The sequence below is a fragment of the Triturus cristatus genome, chromosome 9, assembly GCF_964204655.1.
Source record: "Triturus cristatus chromosome 9, aTriCri1.1, whole genome shotgun sequence".
NCBI lineage: Eukaryota > Metazoa > Chordata > Amphibia > Caudata > Salamandridae > Triturus > Triturus cristatus.
In genome coordinates, this window is record NC_140592.1 from 671,424,254 (window position 1) to 671,448,989 (window position 24,736).

Sequence of the window (24,736 nt, forward strand, 5' to 3'; positions counted from 1 at the left end):
TCACTCTTGCATGGTGCCCACCCTGACAACCGGTGCCTACTTGGCGGCTACCCAGGGACTGCCTAGAGGACCCAATCTTCTGGCAGGCACAAGCAGAACACATACAACACTATTTTCGAGAGAACACTTGCACAGCCACCACTCGAGCTGCGGAATGGAATGCATTTAAAGTGGTCATTAGGGACACCAGCATTCAACACATCACAGAGTCCCGCCATGTTCTGGAGCGCTGCATACACGAAACAGAGCATGCGCTGGCCACACACACACACGCAGCTGACACCAATGCAGCCACTCCCACCCAAGTGGCGGAAGCTAAAACCGCATATGCTGAAGCACTAGCCGATCTCCGCCGCTATAATTTTAGGGCATACGCAGGGCGTAACACAGAGAGGGTGATAGAGCGGGCACTTTGCTGGCGTGGTTAGTCAAGCAGGACACGACCCTCCCACCGATCACAACGATCCACACGGACGGGGATACCCTACTACACACGCAGGCTTCTATGCTAGATGCATTCCAGCGGCATTACACACATCTATATGCTGCCCCGCCCCCAGTGGAAAGGGAGCGCCTCAATGGCTTTCTGACCAAACACCCTTTGTCTCATATTACAAGCAGTGACAGAATAGACCTAGACGAGCCCATAGGCGCAGCTGAGATTAAACCGGCGCTCCAAGCGTTAGCCACCTGTAAGGCTCCGGGACTAAACGGTCTCCCGTTCGAATTCTACCGGACATTTGCAACACAGCTAGTTCCTCAATTGGCAGCGCAGTTTCAGGTGGCGGTAGATGTAGGCCAGCTGCCACAATCCATGTGCGAAACGGTTATAGTCTCCTTCCTCAAACCGGACAGAGACCCGCAACAAATGGGCTCTTATCGGCCCATCGCCCTCCTACCGGCTGATAACAAAATGTTCGGCAAGATACTAGTAGATAGATACGCCACAGTCCTCCCGAAACTGATCCATCCTGATCAGTGTGGGTTTGTTCCAGGTCGAAACACATCCTACAACATCCGGCGTCTGTTTCACGTTCAGGACCAGATCCGAGACCACTTTCCTCACGCGGCGTGCCTGGTCCTGGAAAAGGCCTTTGCCACTCTTTTATGGCCTTACCTCTTTTGGGTCCTACGCCGGATGGGAGTGAGACCCCGCCTCATTGCTTACACAAAGCTCATTTATTCTACACCGACCTCTAGAGTGAAGCTTAGACCCCTTATATCGCTGTCATTCCCTGTACTTAGGGGCACACGCTAGGGTTGTCCGCTCTCTCCTTTGTTCTTCGGCATGGCAATGAAGCCGCTGGCAGTCCATCATCATGGGGAGAGCGGAAGCTGGGGTGTCCCCATAGCAGACACCACCCACGCGGTTTCGCTATACGCGGATGACATACTCATTTATGTCCGCGATGTAGCGTCAGATCTCATCCCCATCATTCATCTACTGCAAGAATTTGAAGCAGTGGCGGGCCTCAAAGTGAATTGGTCTAAATCAACGGTGTATCCTCTTGTTGAAGTCTCCCTCCTTATCCGTTACGATTAGGTGGCATCACGGTCTCATGGAGCCCTCAAGCTGTACGGTACTTAGGTGTTCGGTTATACCACACACTGCAAGACCTTTATGAAAGGGAACTACTGCAGGGTAATGGCTGGTATCAGGGCTTCCGTCCATTTCTGGAAAGATCTTCCTCTTGCCATTATTGGCAAAATCGCAGTGGCCCAAATTATATTGGTTCCGTGCCTACTTTACTATTTCACTAACCTTCCAGTGGTCCCTCCGCGAGCCCTCTTCTGTGAACTGGATGCCCTCCGAGGCACTCTTATCTGGGGTTCGGGCCATAGGAGAATTGCTCTTGCCAAGCTCTAGCTGCCCCTGACTTAGAGGGGGTCGGGCGCCCCCTCTTTTGAGGCCTATTTTCTAGCAGCCCAACTTCAGTGGGTTTCGAGATGGACAGCGGGCCGCGAGCTGGGCGAAACAGTCAAAATCGCTGGGCCCACTCCAACACCAACCATACTTCGCATGCTGCTACCTGGGGCAGAGCCATTACGTGACCGGCCCCTCCAGCTGACGGTGGCACGAGCCTGCTTGACACGCATACACCGACTAAATCGTGAGGAACCATGTATTCTCCCGTCCTGCCGCAGGTGGGGTTTCCTAGAGGCCAGGCACATTACACTGCGCGGATGCTTCGCGAATGGACAGCACACGAAGTTACGGAAGTCAGCAGTCTCTATTCGAATGGAGAGCTACAGACATTCGCGGAATTGGCAGTGGACTTGGAGATTCCTAGGGGACAATTTCCACTGCATCAGCAACTGCTAGAAGACTGCCATATTATGTGGCACACAATAGATACTGAGTCCACCATACACCCGGTGATACACACACTGTTACAGATAGGCCCGGGACGCTACCTGGTCACCTGGATATACAAAGCGGTGCGGGCCCTGAAGCCAATCACCCTCACACCCCTTTGGGAAAAATGGGAAGCTGAATTCTAGAGGCCCCTACACGACAGGAAATGGGACCGGGCATTAGAATTCCACAAAGAAGTATCCCGTAACTATCGTTTTAAAAGCATACAACTTCACATACTACATCGCGCCTATTTGACACCCGAGAAACTCCAACATTATTACCCAGATACACCCTTTACGTGCCCCAGATGCCCCATGCCCGCTGCATCTTTTCTTCACATGTTCTGGGACTGCCCGGCGCTCCGCGATTATTGGTCCAGCGTCCACTCCACCCTTCTCGCAATCACGGGACTCACTGACATTCATACATGGGAGGCCTGCGCACACACAAGCACCTTAAACTAATGAAGGTAGAGACGCGATTCGCGTCTTTGGCGTAGTTGTTAGCAAAACGCAGCATAGCAATGCACTGGAGGGCACCGGGGGCACCCCCGATTGCAACTTGGCGGGGGCGGTCAACAAGTGGGGTGCCGCAGAGGAGGAGGTGCTACGCTCTGAAGAGCTTAAAGGTACCCGCAAACATCCCATATCAATGGCATAGGCTATATTATTACACTCCTTTAAATAGGAGGCGGTGGAGGAGCCACCATCCCAGAGCGCTGGTACCCCCGTGGTACATCCGCACACCGTGGTATGCATAGCAGCCCCCCCCCGTAGAATAGCCACGTAATGGGCCGGAGACAGTAGCCCGGGGCATACGGACCCTATGCCACTCCCGATCTGAGGCCCTGGACCCCCTTACACAGCGCCTCACACTCAGCAGCTCAACATGGAAGCGTTTACCCGCTGGCCCTGACTATATGATACCATTCTGGACACAGTGTACCCCTGTTATTCCCCCAGTTTGAAGAGTTCTGATCGTTATCTGCAAGTATAGTAACAATTTATCCACAGGGCTGGAGCTGAGAATTCCTGTCCAGTTTTCAGTACAGACCATCTCTCATGGACACATGCTTTATTCCTATGTACCTCCTCACATTAGCGGTGCTACTCACTGAACTGACAAATAGGGTACGCACTATGGCATGGCAATAAATGACGCCATGAGCTGTAACAAGCATGATGTTGATTTCCTGTGATATCTGATACATATGTACTGTACTATATAATGAAATGCAAATAAAAACGATTTAAAAAAAAATAAAAAATAAAAAGAGGACCCCTGGTGTACCAATGCCGGGGTACCTCAATACCATATACTAGGGACTTATAATGGTACCCCAATATGCCAATTCTGTGGTGTAAAGTTCTTACCAGTAAATTTAGAGGAGAGAGTACAGTTACTGGGGTCCTGGTTAGCAAGATCCCAGTTAACTACAGTCAAAACACACTGACACCAGGCAAAAAGTGGGGGGGATCTATGCCAGAAAGATTCTACTTTCCTACACTGCCACCTGCTGAGCATGATGGGATACTGTTGGTCTCTGGGTTCTTAAAGGTACAGTCTCTATTTCTAAACTTGTAATGACAGCATATGAGGCTACACTGCCCTGCCTTTCCTTCATCTCTATCATAAAAAAGGGTTTGTGTGGGAGATTTATGCTGTTTGCTAAAACATTTTGAAATTAAACACAAATACTTTGGTCTGGCACGTTTGTAACTTCATGATGAAGAATTCGGCCCTTTTAACCTATGTATATAGGCTGCATAATCCGTCCCTTTCTTAACTGTCTTTTCCGGCCTTCCTAAAGAAAGGCAAAAGTCTACACTTAAGATATATATTGAAGACATGCTCTGGGATCCCCACACGTGGGCCGGACTACTCAGTGCTTATGACTATAAATGGAAATCCCCTATGAGACAATCTGTGCGTTGCTGTTGGGCAGGACAGTATGATTACCAAAAACAAAGTGTAGGAAGCTGGCTCTCTATATAGTGGACTAAAAAGAAGTACACAGAGCAGAGAGTCCAGAGGGTCCCCAGTTAGTGTACAGAGGCTAAAGTAGATCATACTAACACTCTTTTGTGGTAGTGTGGGCAAGCAGTTAGATTTATCAAAGGGTAGTGAAAAGCATTTGTTGTACTCAAAGAGGCAATAAATGAGACACACACTCAAAGAATAAATCCAACACCAAATTAGAAAAATAACACTTCGTTCAAAGGTAAGTAATGTTTGCATTATCAATGTTTACAAGTAAGAAACACTTTGAATGTCACGCACCTTAACGCACACTGCAATCCTATGGAAGAAAAAGTCATATATGCAATAAAGGTAAGTGCAGGTGGTTTCTGGGGTTCGCCTTCTGGGGTTATAGTTGCAGACAGCCAAAGTCCAAGCAGTTCTTCGGGAAATGCCTTGGTTTCACCGGGAGCAGGGTGCTGTTGAGGTTGTAGCTCGGCTCGCTATGGGGAAGAGGGGGCCACTTGGACTAGACTGCAAAGGGGGCTTGGGGACAAGTCTGACAGCTTCCAAACGAGGGCTATGGTTCCAGTGGGTCTTGGAGCAAGTGGGCAGAGCCAGTTCTTCGGTAAACAGGCCGGGCGGCTGGGCTGATGTGCAAAGAGGGTCCTTGAGGTTAGGAACAAACAGCTGGTAGGAGCCAAATCAGGACAGCTGGGCCACTGACAAAGTGGGTCTAAGTGATGTGGACATTCCTTGGCAGCTGCGGGGTCGTGATTCAGGGAGAATCCGGGCTGCACTCTCACTACTGGTGTTTGGTTCAGGGTGTCCGGTACCCTGGGTATTGGTGTTGCACGGCTCTGGTCGGTACTGGTGTCTTCACACTCAGTGGGGAGTCAAATCTGTCCTTCTAGAGCACGAGTGCCTTCTCTCAGTTATCTGCAGTGTTGGTCGGGCCGGGGAGCTGCAAGATGGTGGACCTGACTCTGCTTGTCGGTGCCTGCGGAGTGCAGGAGAGTACCTCCTCTACTTCACAGGAGACTGTATGTTGAAAAATATATATATATACATCCATAAATTCATATGCATGTCCTACAAACATATCATGCTTGGATATATCACACTAACATGAGCCCCGGAGCTTCAAAGGACTTCCTATCTGACCTTGCCTGGACAAGCTTCAACAGCTGTTCTGAACCACCTTAGAGGTCACTTTGCTTGTCCTGACTTCATGATAGTTTCCATATCTGGTTGTGCAATTTGCTTACACAGGGCCGAGACAGCCTTTCATGGTCTGCCCATATCTAGCTGTTTATAATTGGCATGGTGCAGATCTTGCACACCCTGTTAGCCATATTTGGCTTGGTGCCTTTTTCTAGTTCTGCTGACATGGCATTCCTAAAATGCATATAACACCCAGAAACAAGTCACTCGGAAAAGAAGCAGGCTAAGAGCCCCTAAGGCAGGAGACCAGACTTCTTCCTTGCTGATCCGCAATGATGCATGCATGGGTACCAAAAAATAAATGTCACTCTGTTTCTGAGCAACCTGCTGCATCTGAGCTACATTCATTTGTTCTTGGGAGGGTGCACAATATTTCCCTAACACTGTTGGCGATTTTCAATGTTCTGGCAGACTACCTAAGGATTTGTTAGTTCTCTAGCTTGCAGGGAGAGTCACAATGTCGCGATTGTTGAGAGAGTTTGCGAGCAGGCAGGGTTTTGCACCAAATGTTCACAGCTTTTCTCCAGTTCTCGCTGGGCAGTGACTCATCTTCATCCTTGTTCTCTTTATTCGTTGATTCGGAGTTCTTGGGCTCAGGAGTGCCACTTAAATCCTAAATTTAGGAGCATTATAGGGGAGTGACAGGTAATACCTAGCTTTAGGGTGTCTACAACCTCTATAGGACCACTTTAAGTGTGGTGCCGGCTGAAACCTCCTAATCTTACTACTTTTCCCATCTGTCTTGCCGCCAAAACAGGGGGGGGGGGTCAGGACGGGGGGGGGGGGGGGAATTGCATCTCCATTATCTGGAGAGGTCTGGGTCTCATAACAAAGGTTTAACCCCCCTCCCCCTAGAGCAGGCTTTGTTCCCGACCTCCGAGAGCAAAGGCATTCACCTCAGGGGGTCAGAAACGTTTCTAGGGTGGCTGGCTGTCCGGGACCAGTCCGCGAACACACATTAGTCAGTAGGTTGGGGGGGGGGGACCTCTAAAGTGCTCTCTGGGTGCATTTCTTGATAAATCCAACAATGGCATCAGTATGGGTTTATTAAGACAAGATGTTTGGTACCAAACATCTGGGGGAACAGTGAAGCCATCATGTAGCGGGGGAACTCTTAATCACAGGTGTCCAGCCCATGTACTTGGTATGGTTTCCCTGTGCCCTTGTGGCATCCAAGGATGAACTTAGAAATCACAGGGACACATCCACTTGTGAAGATACAGCCACATATGAGCATAGTGCACCCTGCTTTAAGGCGGTTAGGCCTGCTGTAAGGGTGACTTACCTATAAACACATGTAGTGCTGGATAGGAATGGCACACACTTCGTTTTTCTCTGCACCAAGACACGTAGGACGCAATGGCAGTTTGCATGAGCTTGGTGAGGGGTCCTTAGGGGTGGCACAATTTATGCAACAACCCTTAGGAACCCTCTTTAGTTCCAATGCCCTCGTTACCAGTGGTGCCACTTACTAGGGACGTGCATGAAGCCTAAATTAATGGCAATTGTGGAACAATGGTACAGTCTAGGGAAAGAACACTGGTACTAGGGACCTGGTTAGCAGGAACCTAGTACACCTTTGGTCAAAGTTGCATAAGATACCAGTGAAAAAGGGCACTTTCATACACAAAGTGACTGCCAAGGTTGCACTGATGGAAATCTTTGTACCCCAAACTAATGGTATACTTCAGCCCATAAGTGCAAGGGCATTTGCCTTCTACAGTTAAGGAACCTGATGGATCTGGCAGTGTCAGGGCCTGTTTAGAAGTCTTGTAAAGCTTCATTAACACGATAACAGAACAGATGTTCACCATCAAATCACATACCAAGTATGAGATGTTGTAATTTAGGGCAGAACTATGTTGAACGTAGCACCCATCATTTGCCTGAGCTGATCTGTATTCATAGCTCCATATATCACTGCAGCTGCTGCTTTTGCATCCTCTTTCTAAATATCTGTAGCTTCCCATTTCTTATACTCTGGCTGAACGCCTCGGAAAAAGTGCCACGTTCGCCAACAGCTGCCTATTTTGTCGATCTCCCTTCAAAATGTCAAGAGCATTAGCAGCTTTAATGGCTGTTGCAGAAATTGTGGCCGCCCTCTTGCCAAATTTGTCACTTTGTTGGATTTTTGGTCTGCTGGGGCCATGGACAGTGAGGTAGGGTTCCATGAGCAGTGCTGTGCCACTTGCCTAACCAGAAAGTCTCCATGCAGATGGCTTATGAGGCATGGAGGAATATTATGACATGGTGTATTCTTTTTCCCCACAAACAATGCACTATGGCAGGGATGGATGTTGGTGCTTACATATATTCATTCCAGCCAAAGGAAATCAATAAAGGGAATCACATTAATAGAATTCCTAGGTGCCTCCTTGATATCATACAAAAATAATTTCACCATTTTAACTGAGTGGCCACTAAAATCTCTTGGAGGTACTCTCCACAAGTGAAGGAAATCAAGTGTGGTAACCTGATAGGGAGTCCACATGTAGGTTTTAGCTCTGACATGGCGAGTACAATGTATTTATCCCACTCATCAGGCTGATTTTGAGGGTTTTCAGGAAGTTCTCACTCTTCACTCTAATCATCATGTAATGTGTTGGTGCCATTCGGAGGAGGTAGTGGCAGTGGTTTAGACGATGGTGTGACTAAAGAGACAGCAACTTCGCATACCAACCCAACCCGAGAGAACTCGTTGCTAACCTACCCACCATCAACCAAGATGGGCACCTGAACAAATTGACAACCCTCACGAGAAACAATACAGTGGCAATGATGCGGACCATCCACTCAGAGGCCCCAATGGACCCATGTCCCCACTACATCTACAACCTGAAAACATCACCAATCAGCATCACCCTGACCCACATCATCAACACCTCCGCCATGTTAACTACTTTTCTGGATGAATGGAAATTCTCAGAAATCAAACCAGTCCTCAAGAAGCCCACAGCCGACCTGAATCAACTGAGCAACATCCTACCTATCTCCCTGCTCCACTATCCGGCCAAAGTGATTGAGAAGGCATCAAGAATCAACTCACAACCCACCTTAAACTTCACCATCTTCTAAGAAACACTCAATCAGGAATCAGAAAGTACCACAGCACAGGAACAACCCTCATCGCAGTCACCAACGACATTTGAATCATCCTGGTACGAGGACAAACAGCGGCACTCATTCTGCTTGACCCCTCTGTGGCCTTCGACACAGTCTCCAATAAGACCCTCATCAGAAGAATCCATAAGATTGGCATACATGGATCTGCTCTCAAATTGATCTGTTCCTTCCTCACAGGAAGAACCCAAAGTGTCAGGTTGCCACCCTTCACATCAGAGACCAAGAGATTGATGTGCGGAGTCCAACAGGGGTTGTCTCTCAGCCCTACCCTTTTCAACATATACATGAGACCGCTGGCCAACATCATTCCATCACAAGACCTCACCATCATCTCCAACGCCAATGACACCAAACTAATTTTCTTCCCGACAGACAAGAAAACACCACCAGGATCAACTTCTATAACTGCATGGTAGCAGACTGGATGCGAACCAACTGCCTACCTACAGTTCAACTCCGACAAGATAGAAATACTGGTCTTCGGCAACAAGACCACCCCATGGGACTCCACCTGGTTGCTGTCGCAGCTAGGACCAACACCCACGGACCATGCAAGAAATCTAGGGATCATCCTAGAAGAGAAGCTCAACAAACAACTTACTTACCGTTGGTAACGCCTTATCTGGAAGAGACTACATCTAGCCGGAGATTACTTACTATAGAATTTCTCCAACCTCAGACTGGATCCAGCTGATACTTTGTGAGCTATATCTCTGCACGCCAGCCGGTGGTGCCGATCAGCTTTGCATGCGTCGTCGGCATCGCCGGTGCCTGACGTGACGTCCATGGCATCTATATAGGCACCACCCAAGAACGCAGATGTCCGTTTCTTTTCATGACTTTCCAAGTCAGAAGCGCAGAACCATGAAGAACACTGATCACTGGTGCAGAAAACTAGGGCCCTAAAAGGGATCAGCCCTAGAAATCCATTCGCAGATCTGGGAGGATGGCAGGGTCGGTAAGGAATCTGCAGCTAGATACAGTCTCTCCAGATAACACGTTACCGAACGCCTCTGCCCAGAGCAGGCTTTGTTCCTGGCCACCGAGAGAGAAAGCTCTCACCTCAGGAGGTCAGAAACCTGTATACGGTGGCTGGCTGGCTGAGACCGGTCTGTCAACACACTAGTAGTCGGTAGGTTTTCAGGGGGCATATCTGAAGGTGCATTGCTGAATAAATCCACCACTGGCATCAGTTTGGGTTCAACAAGATGAGGTGCTTAGCGCCAAACACGTTGTGGTACAGTAATGCCATTGTGCACCTTAGGAACTCATAATCACGAGTGTCCAGCCCATTTACTCGTCATAGATTCCCTGTGCAAGTGTAATATCTAAGGTTCTGCTTAGATAGCACATGGATACATCCGCTCATGCAGATATGCCCACACATGGGGTATAGTGCACCCTGCCTTAGGGCTGTAAGGCCTGCTGTAGGGATGACTTACTTATATCACATGCAGTGCTTTGCTGGCATGGCACACAGGGGTGTGTACCATGTTGACTCTTCGTTTTTCTCTGCACAAAGACACATAGGCTGCAATGGCAGTTTGCATAAGCTTAATGAGGGGCCCCATAGCATGGCACAATGTGTGCTGAAGCCCTTAGGGACCCTCTATATTTCCAAGGCCCTAGGTACCAGAGGTACCACTAACTAGGGACTTACAGGGATCATAAAGGGGTGGCAAATTGTGGAACAATGGTACAGTTTAGTGTCGTGTAGTTCCTAGGATTGCCCAGGACCTGCATGTTTTGGAATACCTAAATGGAGGGTTTGGTGTGCAGACAGACTCTGGACACCCCCACAGGATGAGTCAGCCGTTAGACCAGCTAGCGCTACGATGCCACTACCATCCCCCTGTATTTTACAGTGGTGTAAGTAGTTTCTGGCAACCACTGAACATGACAACCCTGATTCCTTAGGTATCGTGAAAACAATACGGTATCATTCGCTCAGTCACTCGTGCTTGCTTTTCTCAGAATACATAGAATGACGATTGGAACCGTTTCAATAATTGTTTATTGGTCAAGCTTCAGTCTAGGATGAAACATGTTAGCTGTGACAATCAAAAGACAGGAGCAGACAAATGTGATCGCTAGTACCAATATCGTAAATAGCAGATACATTTCTACCATAGTGCTAATAAGATGAATAAAAGCATATTATATACAACAATAGCATTGGCGTACTCCTACGATGTGTAGCCTACCTTACCGTGCCTTGCCTAGAGGTGTAGGTGAAGCCTGTATGTGTAAGTGCTACGATATGTCCTATTGGAACCTAATGGAGCCAAGAATTCCCCGGGGAAGTACTAACCTTTCACCTGATGGTTCTGAATAAAGGACCCCGTCTCTGCGTGGAGGATGGCACCCGGCAAGGGATGTCAGGTCTCTGCCTGTCGAAGGATCAGCCTGCAGAGTCTCGGTCCACCTCAGAAGGAATTCTCCTGTCTGTCTGTCTAAGGGGAAGTGAGGGTCTTTTATACTAAAGTGGCCACTCCGGGGTTTATCTAGAATCGATATGTTTTGAAAACATTTGTTGATCTCCTGCTAATCCTTTTCTAAACAAACATGATCTTGCACAGCTGGCTGTTGTACATGGATGAAAAAAAGTGGTGACTCTTGTACATAATAAATCTACAGTGCTGGGGAAATGTTTATGTACGTAAGCTACAGGGATTAAGATATGGTACCAAGAGCCTGATGTCGGAGAGACAGAAGTAAGCTACTAGGTAAAAGGTCACCTGTGTAAGACCGTTATGTCATGTGGATTGGACACAATGTATGTAATCGGTACGTACATGATGGGACTGACCTAAAGGACATGACATTAGGGAAAGAACACTGGTACTGTGGACCTGGTAAGCAGGAATCCAGTACACCGTCAGTCAAAGTTGGATCAGATCCCAGTCAAAAAGTGGGGGGATACTGCAACAGAGTCTACTTTCCTACTACTTTCATTTTAGGCAATATGTTTTTTACTAGTATCAACTCTGGCTCTTGCAAGGACATCTCTGCAATCCTCTGGGATATCCAAGTGTTGAAGTGCATGGAATTCATGAGCCAGGCTGATAAGGGCAGAGAAGTCGGCTTTGGAAACGGACCTGCTTGCAGCTCATTGACAGAAAATCCTTCCAGGGCTCCAGCTGAATGCAATTCTCCCCTGAAATCAGTAGAAGTTCCAAGAACCAGTGTTGCCTAAGCCACAGTGGAGCAATCACTATTAGGTGACATGGGCTTCTCTTCATCTTTTTAAGCAGCCTGGGAATGAGAGGGACCAGAGGAAAAAGCATATGCAAAGATCTCTAACCATCTGATCCAAAACGCATTCCACCACAACCTTCTTGAGGGTCCCAGCCTGCGTAAAACCACCATTTCCGTCTTGAGACACAAAGAGAGCTAGCTCTGGTTTGCCCCCGTGTTGGAAGACTGCATTCAGAATGGATTGATTGAATTCCCATTTGTGGAAACTCTGAGTCGTTCTGCTTAGAGTGTCTGCCAACTTGTTGGTCACTCCTGGCAAATGTTCTGCTCGCAGTGTTACTTGATGTGCTAAGGCCCTTCTCCAGGTCTCCTGCGCCTCTTGCAAAAGAATCTGAGATCTTGTGCCTCCTTGTATATTCAGGTGGTGCATACTGGTTGTGTTTTCTGTTCGTGTCAAGACAGAAGATCCTCTTATTCTTGGAAAGAAAGCCTGTTGGGCAAGTGAAATTGCCCTGAATTCCAGGAAGGTTTATGTGCTCGGAGGTTATAAATCTTCCCTACTTCAGAGCACGTCAACGTGTGACAAGGTAACACGAGCAAGGTAGCTGCTGCTCTAGTTCAAGGAATCGCTTTCAAAAGGATGTTACCCCATGTTTTGAGGCTTTTTCCTAGCAAGACCAATAAATTATTTAACTTATTCCACGGTGGGAGTTTTAAAAATGTTAACTGCATGCAGTGAGCAATCCAAAACTTTTGGTTAGACTAATTTAGTCCTTCACATGCACAACTGTACGGGTTATAAGGTTACATGACTAAGGCCAAAAAGCCAAGAGTGCCCTGAATTTCTTACAAATGGCCGTGGACACCCGCACTTTGTGCTCGATTGTACATTTCTTGAGAGTGTCGGTAAGATTGAGGAATACCCGTGACTGAATAATGATAAATTAATAATGTAATGTGCCCTTTGCAAAGTGCCTTTTTAAAGTTTCTTTTTTAACCTGTTTTTAATGTCCATCGGCTCAGATCTAATGTAAATATACTGTACACTGTATATTGTATTTGTATTTTGTACTTTTTATGTTGATTTTTAATCAGCGAAATAAAGATTTACTGAACTGAACTGACTAAGGCAACCTTTGAAGCATTGATTGTTTTGGCGGCCACAGCTGAGTTCATTATTCACTCTTTGTGTGCTTTTATTTAGAGAATCTCAATTGAGGAATTATTTAATCAAGGGGAGAAACATGGGATTTATACCGCCTCCATAATAAGGTGAGCCTTTTTATCAACTAGAGACCACTCTGTGGGGATTCATTAAATACACTCAACATGGAGTGTTGACAATCATTTTCATTATGTATATTTCTTTGGACTCTTGGTGAACCCTGGCTGGGGTCAATGGTGTTACAAGCTGTGTGTGCCTGTCTACATCGCCTGAAGGTGAGTGACCACCCATGGGTCCCCCCATTCGTTTTAAAACCACTGGACTTATCTCGCACAACACTGACGTAAGGTATCATTTCCTTACAGGCTGTCCTTAAGCTTTTTATCATTCTAGTCCTGAGGAAGAACTGTTATGTGTGATGACTAACACAGGATCATAGGGTTGAAACGTTGACATCGCTTTATGTACTAAGTAAGCTATTCTTTGATAGAAAACGAAGATATAAGGATATCCTAAACTTTAAACTTCTGACATTTGATTTTATATGTTTTTATTGTCTCAAATTTTGGGTGTTAACACTGGGATTTCTTTTACTCTCATCATGTATATGTTTCTGTGATGTACTGTATGTAGGATATGTCTTATGGGTAGCTGATCATCTATAGGAAAACAAAAAAGTGAACAATATGTATCATCCGGAAGAAATGTTAGATATATGACAATGAAGATATTTAATTAGAAATTGCTACTTGAGTCGTGATTGTGGTTTTTGTCTGATTCGTATTTCAGAACCAAGTTGTACTTATCTTTCAAAGGGATCATTTTATAACCCTTTTTCACCAATGTTGAATGGTCAACATTAATTACAATTCTTGGTGAAGAATTGTATCACCCACCAGAACTCTTTGAAGTTTATAGCTGTTGCCACTGTCTGCATTCATGTTAAGTCTTCTTGCCAAAGATAGTCTATAATCTGCATTGCTCGAACCAACTACCTTGCTGGCACACAAGAAGCTCTCTCTTCTTGTTACTTGGAGTTAAAATGCTTTAGACACTTTCTCAATAAGGACAAGAAACCTGGTGATGTCATCAGGGGGGTCAGTCTATTGTAGAAGGAGTGACCTGCTTCACTATTAGGATGATAAGGTAATTCCTCTCCTTATAATCTAGACGAATCTGGAAGTTCTCCATCCTCAATGTCATTGGAATAATGGTCTTCATCTGATGAGTCTACCTGTAGAGGTCTTGGTGGCAGATCAGGAACGGATGGATTCAGGGGCAATGGAGTCAGAGGAGCAGGTGATGATGCGTTAGCTGACTGGTCTGCTTAGTCTCTGGCCAAAGAGTTTCCTGTAGTGGCAGAGGTACATAAGGGAGGTTTATGGTAGTTGATGAGCAATTTGAGAGGATGGCTCTACAGAGAAACAAGTGTAATATTCCACCATCATATGACAGAAGCTTTTAATGAGATCCACAGTCACCTACATCAAGGGCCATTTGTGGTAATCCTCACAGTCTACCTCACAGGGATTGCAAATTGTGATCACAGTATGCTTGATCTTCTGACCACTTCTTATGGAAGCATGGATAGTTTCGATGACATACAAGCTGTTGATCTTCTGGAGGTCAATACTTATGTCTTTTGTGCCCTGATATTTATTTTGTATTTTGTCCCGACAATATATTGCGCCATAGCCATCATCTGGGTCTGCCTCTTCATCAGCTTCTGTTTCCAGGAGCATAGCAGGTGGTTGCAGTGGAATTTTCCTTAGAGAAGTATGTTCAAGCAAAATTGCAGATGATTGTTTATTTTTTCTTTGCTAAGATCCTTTATTGTCAGTCTTTATCTATAAAACTGTTGTCAACAGGATAGTCGTTGACGCAGCAGTCTTAGGAAGGCTGGTAGCCAGTGACGTCAACGGGGTTGTCATAGACCGTGAATTCCTCACTGGCTTCTTCTTACCCTTCTGCAGTATCGTCAACAATGCGAAGTACTTAGACTTCTGCAACAGTGACAGAAGAGTTGATGGTGGGGCTGTCAACAATGCGATTGTTGACTTTATCTTCTTTACCTAAGGCCATACCAGTGGGGAAATCTAGATTTAAAAAAAATTACCATCACACTCTTAGTGAAGAAGTAGGTCTGACAGATTTTGTCAGAGCCTTTTTACGTATTTGCCCCTCTAGGCTCATATGAGGTGGAGGCTGATTTCTGTGTTGAAGGTTTCATTTTTGGAGCATTGGTGATGGTTCTGTTCTCTCTTAGTGTGCAGGAGGAGCACTTGAAACATTTGTCCCCAGAAGAGGGGATATCAGCAGCCTTAGATTTTTGTAGTCACCTCAGAATACTTCCTTCATGGTCAATGGGGCTTTTGCTGAAAATATCCTGCAGATTTTACAGTGTTTTGGTTTGGGATCCACATGAAAACAATAAATGCACATACTGTGAGGATGACAGTATAGACCCAGCTTGCCACTTAACTCATATGCATGGAATATTCTGTTTTTAAAGGTTTCACCATGTCCAATTTTTTTATTGTCCTCATCCAGACCAAGTGTTTGAAAAACTCAATACACACACTCAAAGAAAAGCTAAATTAAAGGTTTTTGAAATAAAAATAGAGTATCTGTTTGAAGAGGGAGCAAAGCTCTTTGACTCCTTTTCCACAAGAGATGAAGTAGAAAACTGGGTGAAATGGCCTCTGGAAGAGGTGAGGCTCAAGGCACTAAACTCACTGGCTTAAGTTTAATTTTTTTTTTCAATGACATGTGGGTGATACTAAATATGCTCCGCTCTAATGCCTTTCAGGCATGTTGTCTTTATACTGCTTTGTAAATTTACAGTGGGACTTCCACCTGGACAACCTTAAATTCCTTCAAGCATGTGAACCCATAAAAGATCCAATGCTGGAGAACTAGGAACCATCAAATGTAGTACAAATTTCAAAACTGCATGGTGATTGGCTAGGTAAAGAAGCCACTAAAGACTTGATAACGAGCACTTGTTTACAAAAACCAAGGAATAAGATACAACAGTTATGCCTGGTCTTATACCTCAATCTGCTTCCTTTGACCTAGCCTGAATTTTGTGTTCCTTTAAACAATACAATCAATTCACTCCATGAGCATTCACTGCCTGCAAAAGCTGAATCTTACCTGGCCTTGCCAGTCTACTGTGTTCACCAGAATAATGTTCTCTGGAAGTGTTGCTTCTGACACTAGGATCTGGTTTAGCTGGTCATAAACAAGTTTACGGGGGACCTGTGAGGAAGAACAGTGGACATGTTACTCTTCTATCATCAGCATTCACAAAATGTAATATGGTAATATGGTGTAAACTGCGATACATTTAGTCCTAACGTAATGTGCCAGGGACAACCATTATCAATGGACTATATCTTAAATTAATGCTAGCTGGTAGTTGATATAAATCTGATTCAGAACCAAAATCAAGCAAACCCTTCCATTGGCTCCCGATCACAGCAATTTCAAAATACAAAACTTCATCTCTTAAGATATCAGGAACTTGACTAAACAACTTCATAAACAAAAGAATATCTGCTGAAACTGAATCTAATGACTGAGACCAGAAATGTTGAAATCATTCTATTACCAGGCAAAGTGAAACCATTCCCCCTAGGAAACAACTTCTGAACTGCATTCAAAATCTTTGTATTCTCTCAACTGAATTATGCCAGCACCTTTCTCTGCAACCTTTACACTGCCCCCCCTTAACAGCATCCTGCATGCCTCATCAAAGGCCTTAAAAAATATGACCATATTGCTTACCCCAAAATGATATAACTCCTCTGGTTTGCCTTGGAGGGCAACACCACCTTCAAAGCCAGTTGCATAAACTACACAGCCAGGTCTACTGGCACAACTACCTGTCTGGCTGATAAGTTCACCATTTCCAGTGGCTTTCAGTGCACCTGGAGCCTTCACATCAGACTGTGGACCCAGAAGTGCCAGAAGAACAAGTTACTTACCTTCGGTAACACAATATCTGGTAGGGAAACTATCTAGCTGAAGATTCCTTACCTTTGCATTCCCCTGGCATCAGGCTGAATCTGGAAACGTTTGCGTGAGCAGTACCCCTTGCATGTGCCCTCAGGTGGCTCCATTCGGCTCAGCGTGATGTCGTCGGCGTCGGTTATGAAGTTGCGGTCTCCTATATAGGCGCCACCCAGGCGTGCAGACGTAAGTACTTTTTCACTTTTCCACACCAGAAGCACAGAGCCATGAAGTTACTGACATAATTGAGTGTCATAATAAACTGCCCTGAAAAGGGAGCAACTCCACCCCTACCAAATGAATCTGCAAAGCAGGGAGGCATGGGTGGGTCCGTAAGGAATCTGCAGCTAGATATTGTCTCTACCAGATATTGTGTTACCGAAGGTAAGTAACTTGTTCATCTGATAGAGACTTCTAGCTGCACAGTCCTTACCTTTAACAGATACCCAAGACATACCATCCTGGCAGTGGGCTGCGGACAGATTTCTCATACTAAAAAGTCCTGCACGACCGAACAGGCAAAATGCTTGTCTCTGCGGACCGTAATACCCAGGTAGTAGTGTTTGACAAACCTGTGCAAAGACGCCCACCCTGATGCCTGGCAGATGTCTAGGACTGGGATGACCCAAGCCAATGCGGTGGTTGCAGCCTTCCCCCTGGTGGAATGGGTTTGTAAGCCCTCAGGGGGCTGCTTCTCAGCCAGGGTGTAGCAGATCTTAATTAGGGCTCCCGGTTTGATGGTATTTTTTGTTTTTACATTTCCGTCTGTATTTATCCATATTTATTTTTTGGCCACCTTATTGGTATTTATCCGTATATATTTTGTTTTTTGAGAATAAATGGAGTTGTGAATTGGTATATTTCCACATTTTACTGATAAATATGCAATCATACTTTTGTGCCTGTCGCGTTTTAGCACATTAAACAGCCAAATATAGTGAAACACTACACCCACAGGTAAATAACTACGTTATAATATGAATATGTTTTAATGTATGCCTGTATTTAGGGAAATCTCAACCATTTTTAACTTCCCATGCTGTCTATCTCCTCAGATGTTGTCCTGGACATCGCGAACACAGCATGGATAGTCACCCACATTAAGTACAATTTTCCACATTTTTCTGCTTTAAAAAATAAACACAAACAGGAAAAACATTGTTTTCTGTCTGTATTTATCTGTAAAAATCAGTAAAAATGGAAACTGGGATCCTTAATCCTAATGCAGGGAATGACCCAGAGAGAAATGTCAGTTTCTGCACTGCTCGACCGTTTTTAGCTCCCACGTACCCCACAAAGTGTTGTTCGTCTACCCGGAATTCTTTTGTGCGGTTTGGTCCAGAGGATAGAGACGCTCCTCATCCTTAGAGGGATGCGGGGGGATCAAAAAAGGTGGGCAGCATGACTGATTGACCCAGATGGTATGGGGTCACCACCTTTGGAAGAAATGAAGCACCACTTTATCTGTAAAGACCATCATTAATGGAGGCTAGAATGACTACGCCTGTAACTTACTCACCCTTGGGGCAGATGTTATTGCCACTAGAAAGGCTGTCTTGATGCTAAGTAGCAGGAGGGGACAATTATGCAACGGCTCAAAAGGAGCACATATGAGAAATGTGTGGACCAAATTAAGGTCTCACTGAGGCATGACAGAGGGTGTTGGTGGAAATATTTGTACAAGCCATTTTGAGAATCTATTTACAACAGGAGATTTTTAAAAATAGCGTTGGTCTGACAGCTGCAAGGAAGCGGACTGAGCAGAAAGATAACCATTGAGAGTACCCAATGCAGAGCCCTGCAGGGCAAGGATAATAATGAAAAAAAGGATAGTAGATAAAGAAGCAGAAAGAGGGTCAATAGAACTTTATGTACAATATCTTACAATCTTTTGACTATGGCACGCGTATACCGTCTGAGTGGAGGGCTGCCAAAATTGGAAAACAAGTTACTTACCTGTAACTACGGTTATCCAGTATTGGTATATTCCATAGATTCACATGCCTGAATCATTCGCCGTCTTCGAGATGGGAGTCCCTCGGTAAAATACACAAGCAGTGCCATAATAGGCTACTAATGGATGGCCTTGGGCCCTTTTTATTTTACAGGATGAAATGTTGGCTTCAGCCAATCAGCTGCCTGCACCCTTTAGAACACTCCTAGCAGAGGCAAGTTCTCTTCAGATTTTCTAAGCACAAGTGGGAAGTAAGTATCCCCAAAACCAATGAGAACTGACTCCACAGGGAGGAGGGTGGGTTGCATGTGAATCTATGAAAAAAACCAATTCTGAATAACCTAGTTACAGTTAAGTAACTTGTTTTCTTATCCACTATTGGGGTATCTTTCATAGACTCACATGCTTGAATCAGAAAAGCAAGCAGTACCCTAATTGCACTATCGTTAGCGGAAGGTGGGAGACATGCAATTTCAAACTCCCAATAGTTAACCACTATTCTTTACACAATACATGTGCTAAGTATTATCATATATTGAAGTATTAAAACAGTGAATGTTGACTAAACCATCCGAAGATACATCACAAACCATATTAAGGTACAAATTGTCAAATACAGTTACTTGATCACTTATCCTAATTAAAAATAGAGAAAGGCAGAAGAAAAGCAGTCCTTTATAAAAAATAAAGAGTTTGACCTTAGTTAAAAAGATCACGTAGCACAGCCTGCCCAACCGCTGCATCCTCAAGTTGTGCAGATTGCAGGCAGTAGTGTTTTGTAAACGTGTGGACATTCTTCCATGTCGCAGCACCGCATATCTTGTCTAACGTCACTCTCGCAAACAAGGCTGCAGATGCAGAGACTGTTCTTGTAGAGTGTGCTTTGGCCCTCACTGTCAGAGGTTTGTTAGCTTTTTTGTGGCAGAACTGCATCGCAGATGCGACCCATCTGGCGATCGTGACTTTCGTTACTTCTGTTCCTTGCTTCCCTTGTCCGTAGGCTACCAGGAGTTGATCTGTTTTTCTTATTTCCTTTGTGAAGATAAAACGTCAAGCATCTTTTGATATCCAACGTATATGTTAAGTCCATTCTGCTGGACTAGATGGGTTGGGAACAAAGATTGCAATATCACTGGTTCATTTAGGTGAAATTGTGTTGGTACCTTCGGAGTGAACTTTGGATTTGTCTGAAGGACTACGTAATTCTCTGTGAAGTGTAGGAAAGGTTCTTCTATTGTAAAGGCTTTTATTTCACTCACTCTACTTGCAGAAGTAAGAGCCAGCAAGAGGGATACCTTCCATGTGAGAAATGTAAGCTCTGCTTTATGAATCGGTTCAAACGTTTGTCTCATCAACTGGGCCAGGACCACATTGAGTTTCCACTCCGGAGGAGGCGCGTGCACAGAGGAAAAACACGTAAAAGGCCTCTCATGTATTGTTTTATGAGATTAGATCAACAGAGAGAAGGAATCTGAGGAGATTTCCTGTACGGGAAAATTGCAGCCAGGTGAACTTTTACTGAAGAAAAGGTGAGACCTGATTTAGCTAGTGAGAGGAGGTAAGGTCAAATCTGCTCAGCAGGGGCTTGCAGCGGATGAACGTTGTTTTCTCAGCACCAGCAACATAATCTTTTCCATTTCAGACGATATGTTTTGATAGTGCTTTCAGCACAGGATTTAGCAAGTATTTCTCTACAGTCTTGTGGAATATTGAGCTCTTTAAATTCTAGGAATTCAGGAGCCATGCGTGCAAGTGAAGAGAGCGTGGATCCGGATGAATAACTTGGCCCCTGTTCCTCGATAACATCGTTGCTGACGGTTGTAGACGAATGGGTCTCGCTTGCGACAATAGGAGCAGCTCCGGGAACCAATATTGTCGGGCCAAAGTGGTGCAATCAAGATTAGGCGGCAACCTTCTGATTTCATTTTGATTATTACCCTGGGAATTAAAGGGATGGGGGGAAAAGCGTAGGCATATATCCCTGCCCCTCGCATTAAAAGGGCATTCTCCCTTGACCCTGGTAGTGGGAACCTACTGGCATTTGGCGTTCTCCTTCATTGCAAAGAGGTCCAAAGCTGGTTTCCCCTATCTTTGGAAGACCTTGTCCAACTGTGCTTGTTCTTGCTCTCACTCATGGCAGCTGGACTGAGACCTGCTTAGCGTGTCTGCTAGGGTATTGTGCAGACCCCTGACATGTTTAGCCTTCAGCGAGATTTAATGGAACATTGTCCATTCCCATAACTCCTGCGGTACCTGAGATAGCGTCACGGATTTTGTTACTCCTTGCTTGTTTATATAGTACAGGCTTGTCGAATTATCCATATGGACCAATACTGAGGAACCTGCTATTCTTGGAAGGAAAGCTTGGAGAGATAGGAATATGGCTTTGAGCTCCAATCTGTTGATGTGCTGTCTTTTTTGTACCGAAAACCATTTGCCTTGGATTTGCAAATCCTGCAGATGACCTCCTCATCCCTCCATGGAGGCATCTGTTGTTAGAATGAAATCTGGGGTACTTTGCAGAAAGGTTAGACCTTGAACAAGATTTGTCGTTTGAGACCACCATTGTAGTGTTTCCACCATCCTTGTTGTGATTCGAATTACATCTTCGAAAGATCCCAAAGCTTTTTGCCACTGTTTCTGCAGTTCTTCCTGAAGAGGCCTCATCTTTAGTCTGGCTAGAGGTACTAGGTTTATTGCTTTAGAGCACATTCCTAGGAGTGATTTGAACATTCGTACAGAAACGGACTTTCTTCTTGAAATGATGTTTGCCAACTTTTGGAAACGCATTTATCTCTCTTGAGACAAGAATGGTTTGCATTGAACAGAGTCCAAGAATGCTCCCAGAAACGATATTACTTGGGTTGGAAGTAGATTTGATTTGTCTCTGTTTAAAGTGAGTCCCAAAGCATTGAATAGATGGAGGCAAGCGGACGTTGTTTGATCGGCTTCCTGCACTGTTGCCGCTTGGAGCAGCCAATCGTCGAGGTATGGAAAGACTTGAAACCCCTGAGATCGCAAGACCGCCGCTACTGGTGTCAGGCACTTGGTGAAAATCCGTGGTGCTGATTTCAGACCAAACGGGTGCACTTTGAATTGATAGTGGTTACCAGCCACTGTGAACCGTAGATATTTCCGGTGTTTTGGGTGGATCGGGATATGAAAATATGCGTCTTCCATGTCGAGCGAAGTCATGAAATCTCCTTTGTTTAAGCATCTCAGAATATCGGAGAGTGTTACCATCCTGAATGTCTGTTTTTTGAGAAACTTGTCGAGTTTCCTTAGGTCCAGAATTGATCTCCATTCTCCCGACTTCTTTCTTATTAAAATCTTTTTATTTTATTTAATAGAACATATCATCAAGGCAGAGTTTTTTTTTTTCCATATGGTAGACATACATAGCAATAAGCAGCAGACCACAGTCTCAGCACTTTGTTACGTTAAAGCATAACATATCAAATACAGACCCAATAGCTCACGTTAGACATCCTCCTTCCTCCTTATTGGTCCCCATCAATACTCTCATCCGCCTGTGCTTTTGGCGGGTCACAGATGTTGCCTCTATATTTATTCCACGCCCCCCAGATCTTGTTCCATTTTTGGGGGCAGCCGCGGTTGATAAATACTGTTCTCTCTGCTACCATAGCCGTATCCATATCTTTACACCATGCACTGAGCGATGGGACTTCCACCGCCCCCCACTTCTGCGCTATGTTGCGTTTAGCCATCATGATCCCCAGCGTTGCACAGTCTTGCGGCAACTTTGTTAGGTCATTTGGGTCCCATATATTTAGCAGACAACTCTTGGGCTCCGGCAAGGTGGACACTCCCTCTGTCTGCGAAATCGTCCTCATCACTTTCACCCAATAGACCTTAATCTTCGGGCATTGCCATATAGTGTGATAAAAGGTACCCTCCTCCCCACACTGCCTAAGACAATATGGGTGCGAGGCTCTACCCATCTTAAACATACTGCATCTGGTGTAATATGTTCGGTGCAGAATTTTAAGTTATACTAATTAGAGTCTCGAGGGTATACCCACTTCCCTTGATGAGGACAGCGCCTCCTGCCACTCTGTGTCATCCAGGTCGCCTACGTCGCGGATCCATTGGTCCCTAATTGGCGTCGTGAGGTCCGGTAGGTTGTTAACTAACTTGCGGTAAGTGAATGACGTAGCCCGCTTATGCATGTAGTCTGTCTGTAACCTATCCTCCAGAGGGGAGGCTTCCGGGACCACACTACCAGGTGGCAGGGCCGTTGTAAGTGCATGTTTTATCTGTGTGTATCGGTATATTTCAGTGGGCGCTAATTCATACTGTTGCTGGAGGCGCTCGAAGGTGGCCACTCCCCCCTTATGCCACATGTCCCCCACTGTGGATATGCCAATGGCATCCCACTGATCAAAGCCCTTACTATTCCTAAGTCGTCCCAGTCTCCCTGTGTCCCATAGCGGAGTGAGTTGGGTTATGACCCCTTGCCAGCCCAGATTTTCCTGTGCTGCGTGCCATATGGTGACTGTGTGTTTTGTGGGCCCTATTAATGTTCAAGTTTGCTTCTTATTATAGAGGGGGGACAACATACTTCCTGTTCCTAATTGAAACCTGTCAGCCTTAAATGCAGGATCCGCTTGTGCTACGTGTACCCACTGATTAATCACCTTCAGTTGCGCCGCCAAGTAATATAGGTGTATATTGGGGTGTGCTATCCCCCCATCATACCACCCCGTACCAGCTTGGCCTGTGCTACGTGTGCCGGTTTGTTCCCCCACATTAAGTTGGAGACCTGGGCTGCAATTGCTTTAAAATAGCTTGGATGTACCGGGAATGGAGCATTTTCCAACACATATAGGAATCGAGGGAGCGCCATCATTTTAAAAAGCGCTGCCCTTCCTAGAAGAGTCAGCGGCAATAACCCCCAGTGCGTTGTGTCCCTTTTTAGGCGCTCTAATGGAGGCATTAAGTTTCTTTGAAGAAGTCATCAGGGTCAGCCGTGACGTACATACCTAAATATTTAAACGTGTCGACCGCGATCTGTAACGGGCAATCTAAAGGAAGTTGTGGTGGGGGGCCGTATAGCACATAAAAGGTAGATTTGGACCAGTTAATGGTGTACCCCGACGCCCGTCCGAAGAGTGCGCATATATTAAGGAGGACCAGTATGGAACACCTGGGGGAGGCCATATATAGTAAGATGTCCTCTTATCATTGGTTCCCACCTTATCCATGCCGCCAACGACTCCAGCACCAGGGCAAAGGGCAGCGGGGACAGGGGGCAGCCATGACGTGTGCCCCTCGCAAGAGGAAAGTCATTAGAGATGTCCCCATTAGCCGTAACGTGCGCTACTGGCTTGGTGTATAAAAGGCGGACCCATGCACAAAATTTGGGGCCGAAGCCCATGTGGCGAAGGACTGCGAATAGAAATGGCCACTCAACCATGTCGAACGCCATTCTGGCGTCCAGGGAGAGTATAACCGCCGGTTCCTGTAGATATGGGATACGGGCCATTACTCCGTGCAGGCGCCACAAGTTTAATGCCGTACTTCTGCCTGGCATGAATCTGGACTGATCAGGGTCAATAGGTGCGGCGTTAGCCTAATTGCCAATAACTTTGCCAGAATTTTCGCCTCTGCATTAATTAATGATATCGGGCGATACGAGGTGCAGTCCTCAGCAGGTTTGCCTGGTTTGGGTATTTCCACTATTGTGGCCGTTCGCTGATGTAGTGGTAACTCGCCCATC

The 24,736-nt window shown here is 45.7% G+C and overlaps 1 protein-coding gene across 2 annotated transcripts in view; it reads right to left on the reverse strand.

Annotated features, from left to right (window-relative positions):
* Window positions 1-24,736, reverse strand: part of PACS1 (phosphofurin acidic cluster sorting protein 1) — a 1,493,664-nt gene that overhangs the window by 683,699 nt on the left and 785,229 nt on the right. For both annotated transcript variants that reach the window (XM_085625739.1, XM_085625738.1), the window contains one exon: window positions 16,185-16,289. In XM_085625739.1, coding sequence (XP_085481865.1) covers window positions 16,185-16,289 — 105 coding nt within the window. The remainder of the gene's footprint in view (window positions 1-16,184; window positions 16,290-24,736) is intronic.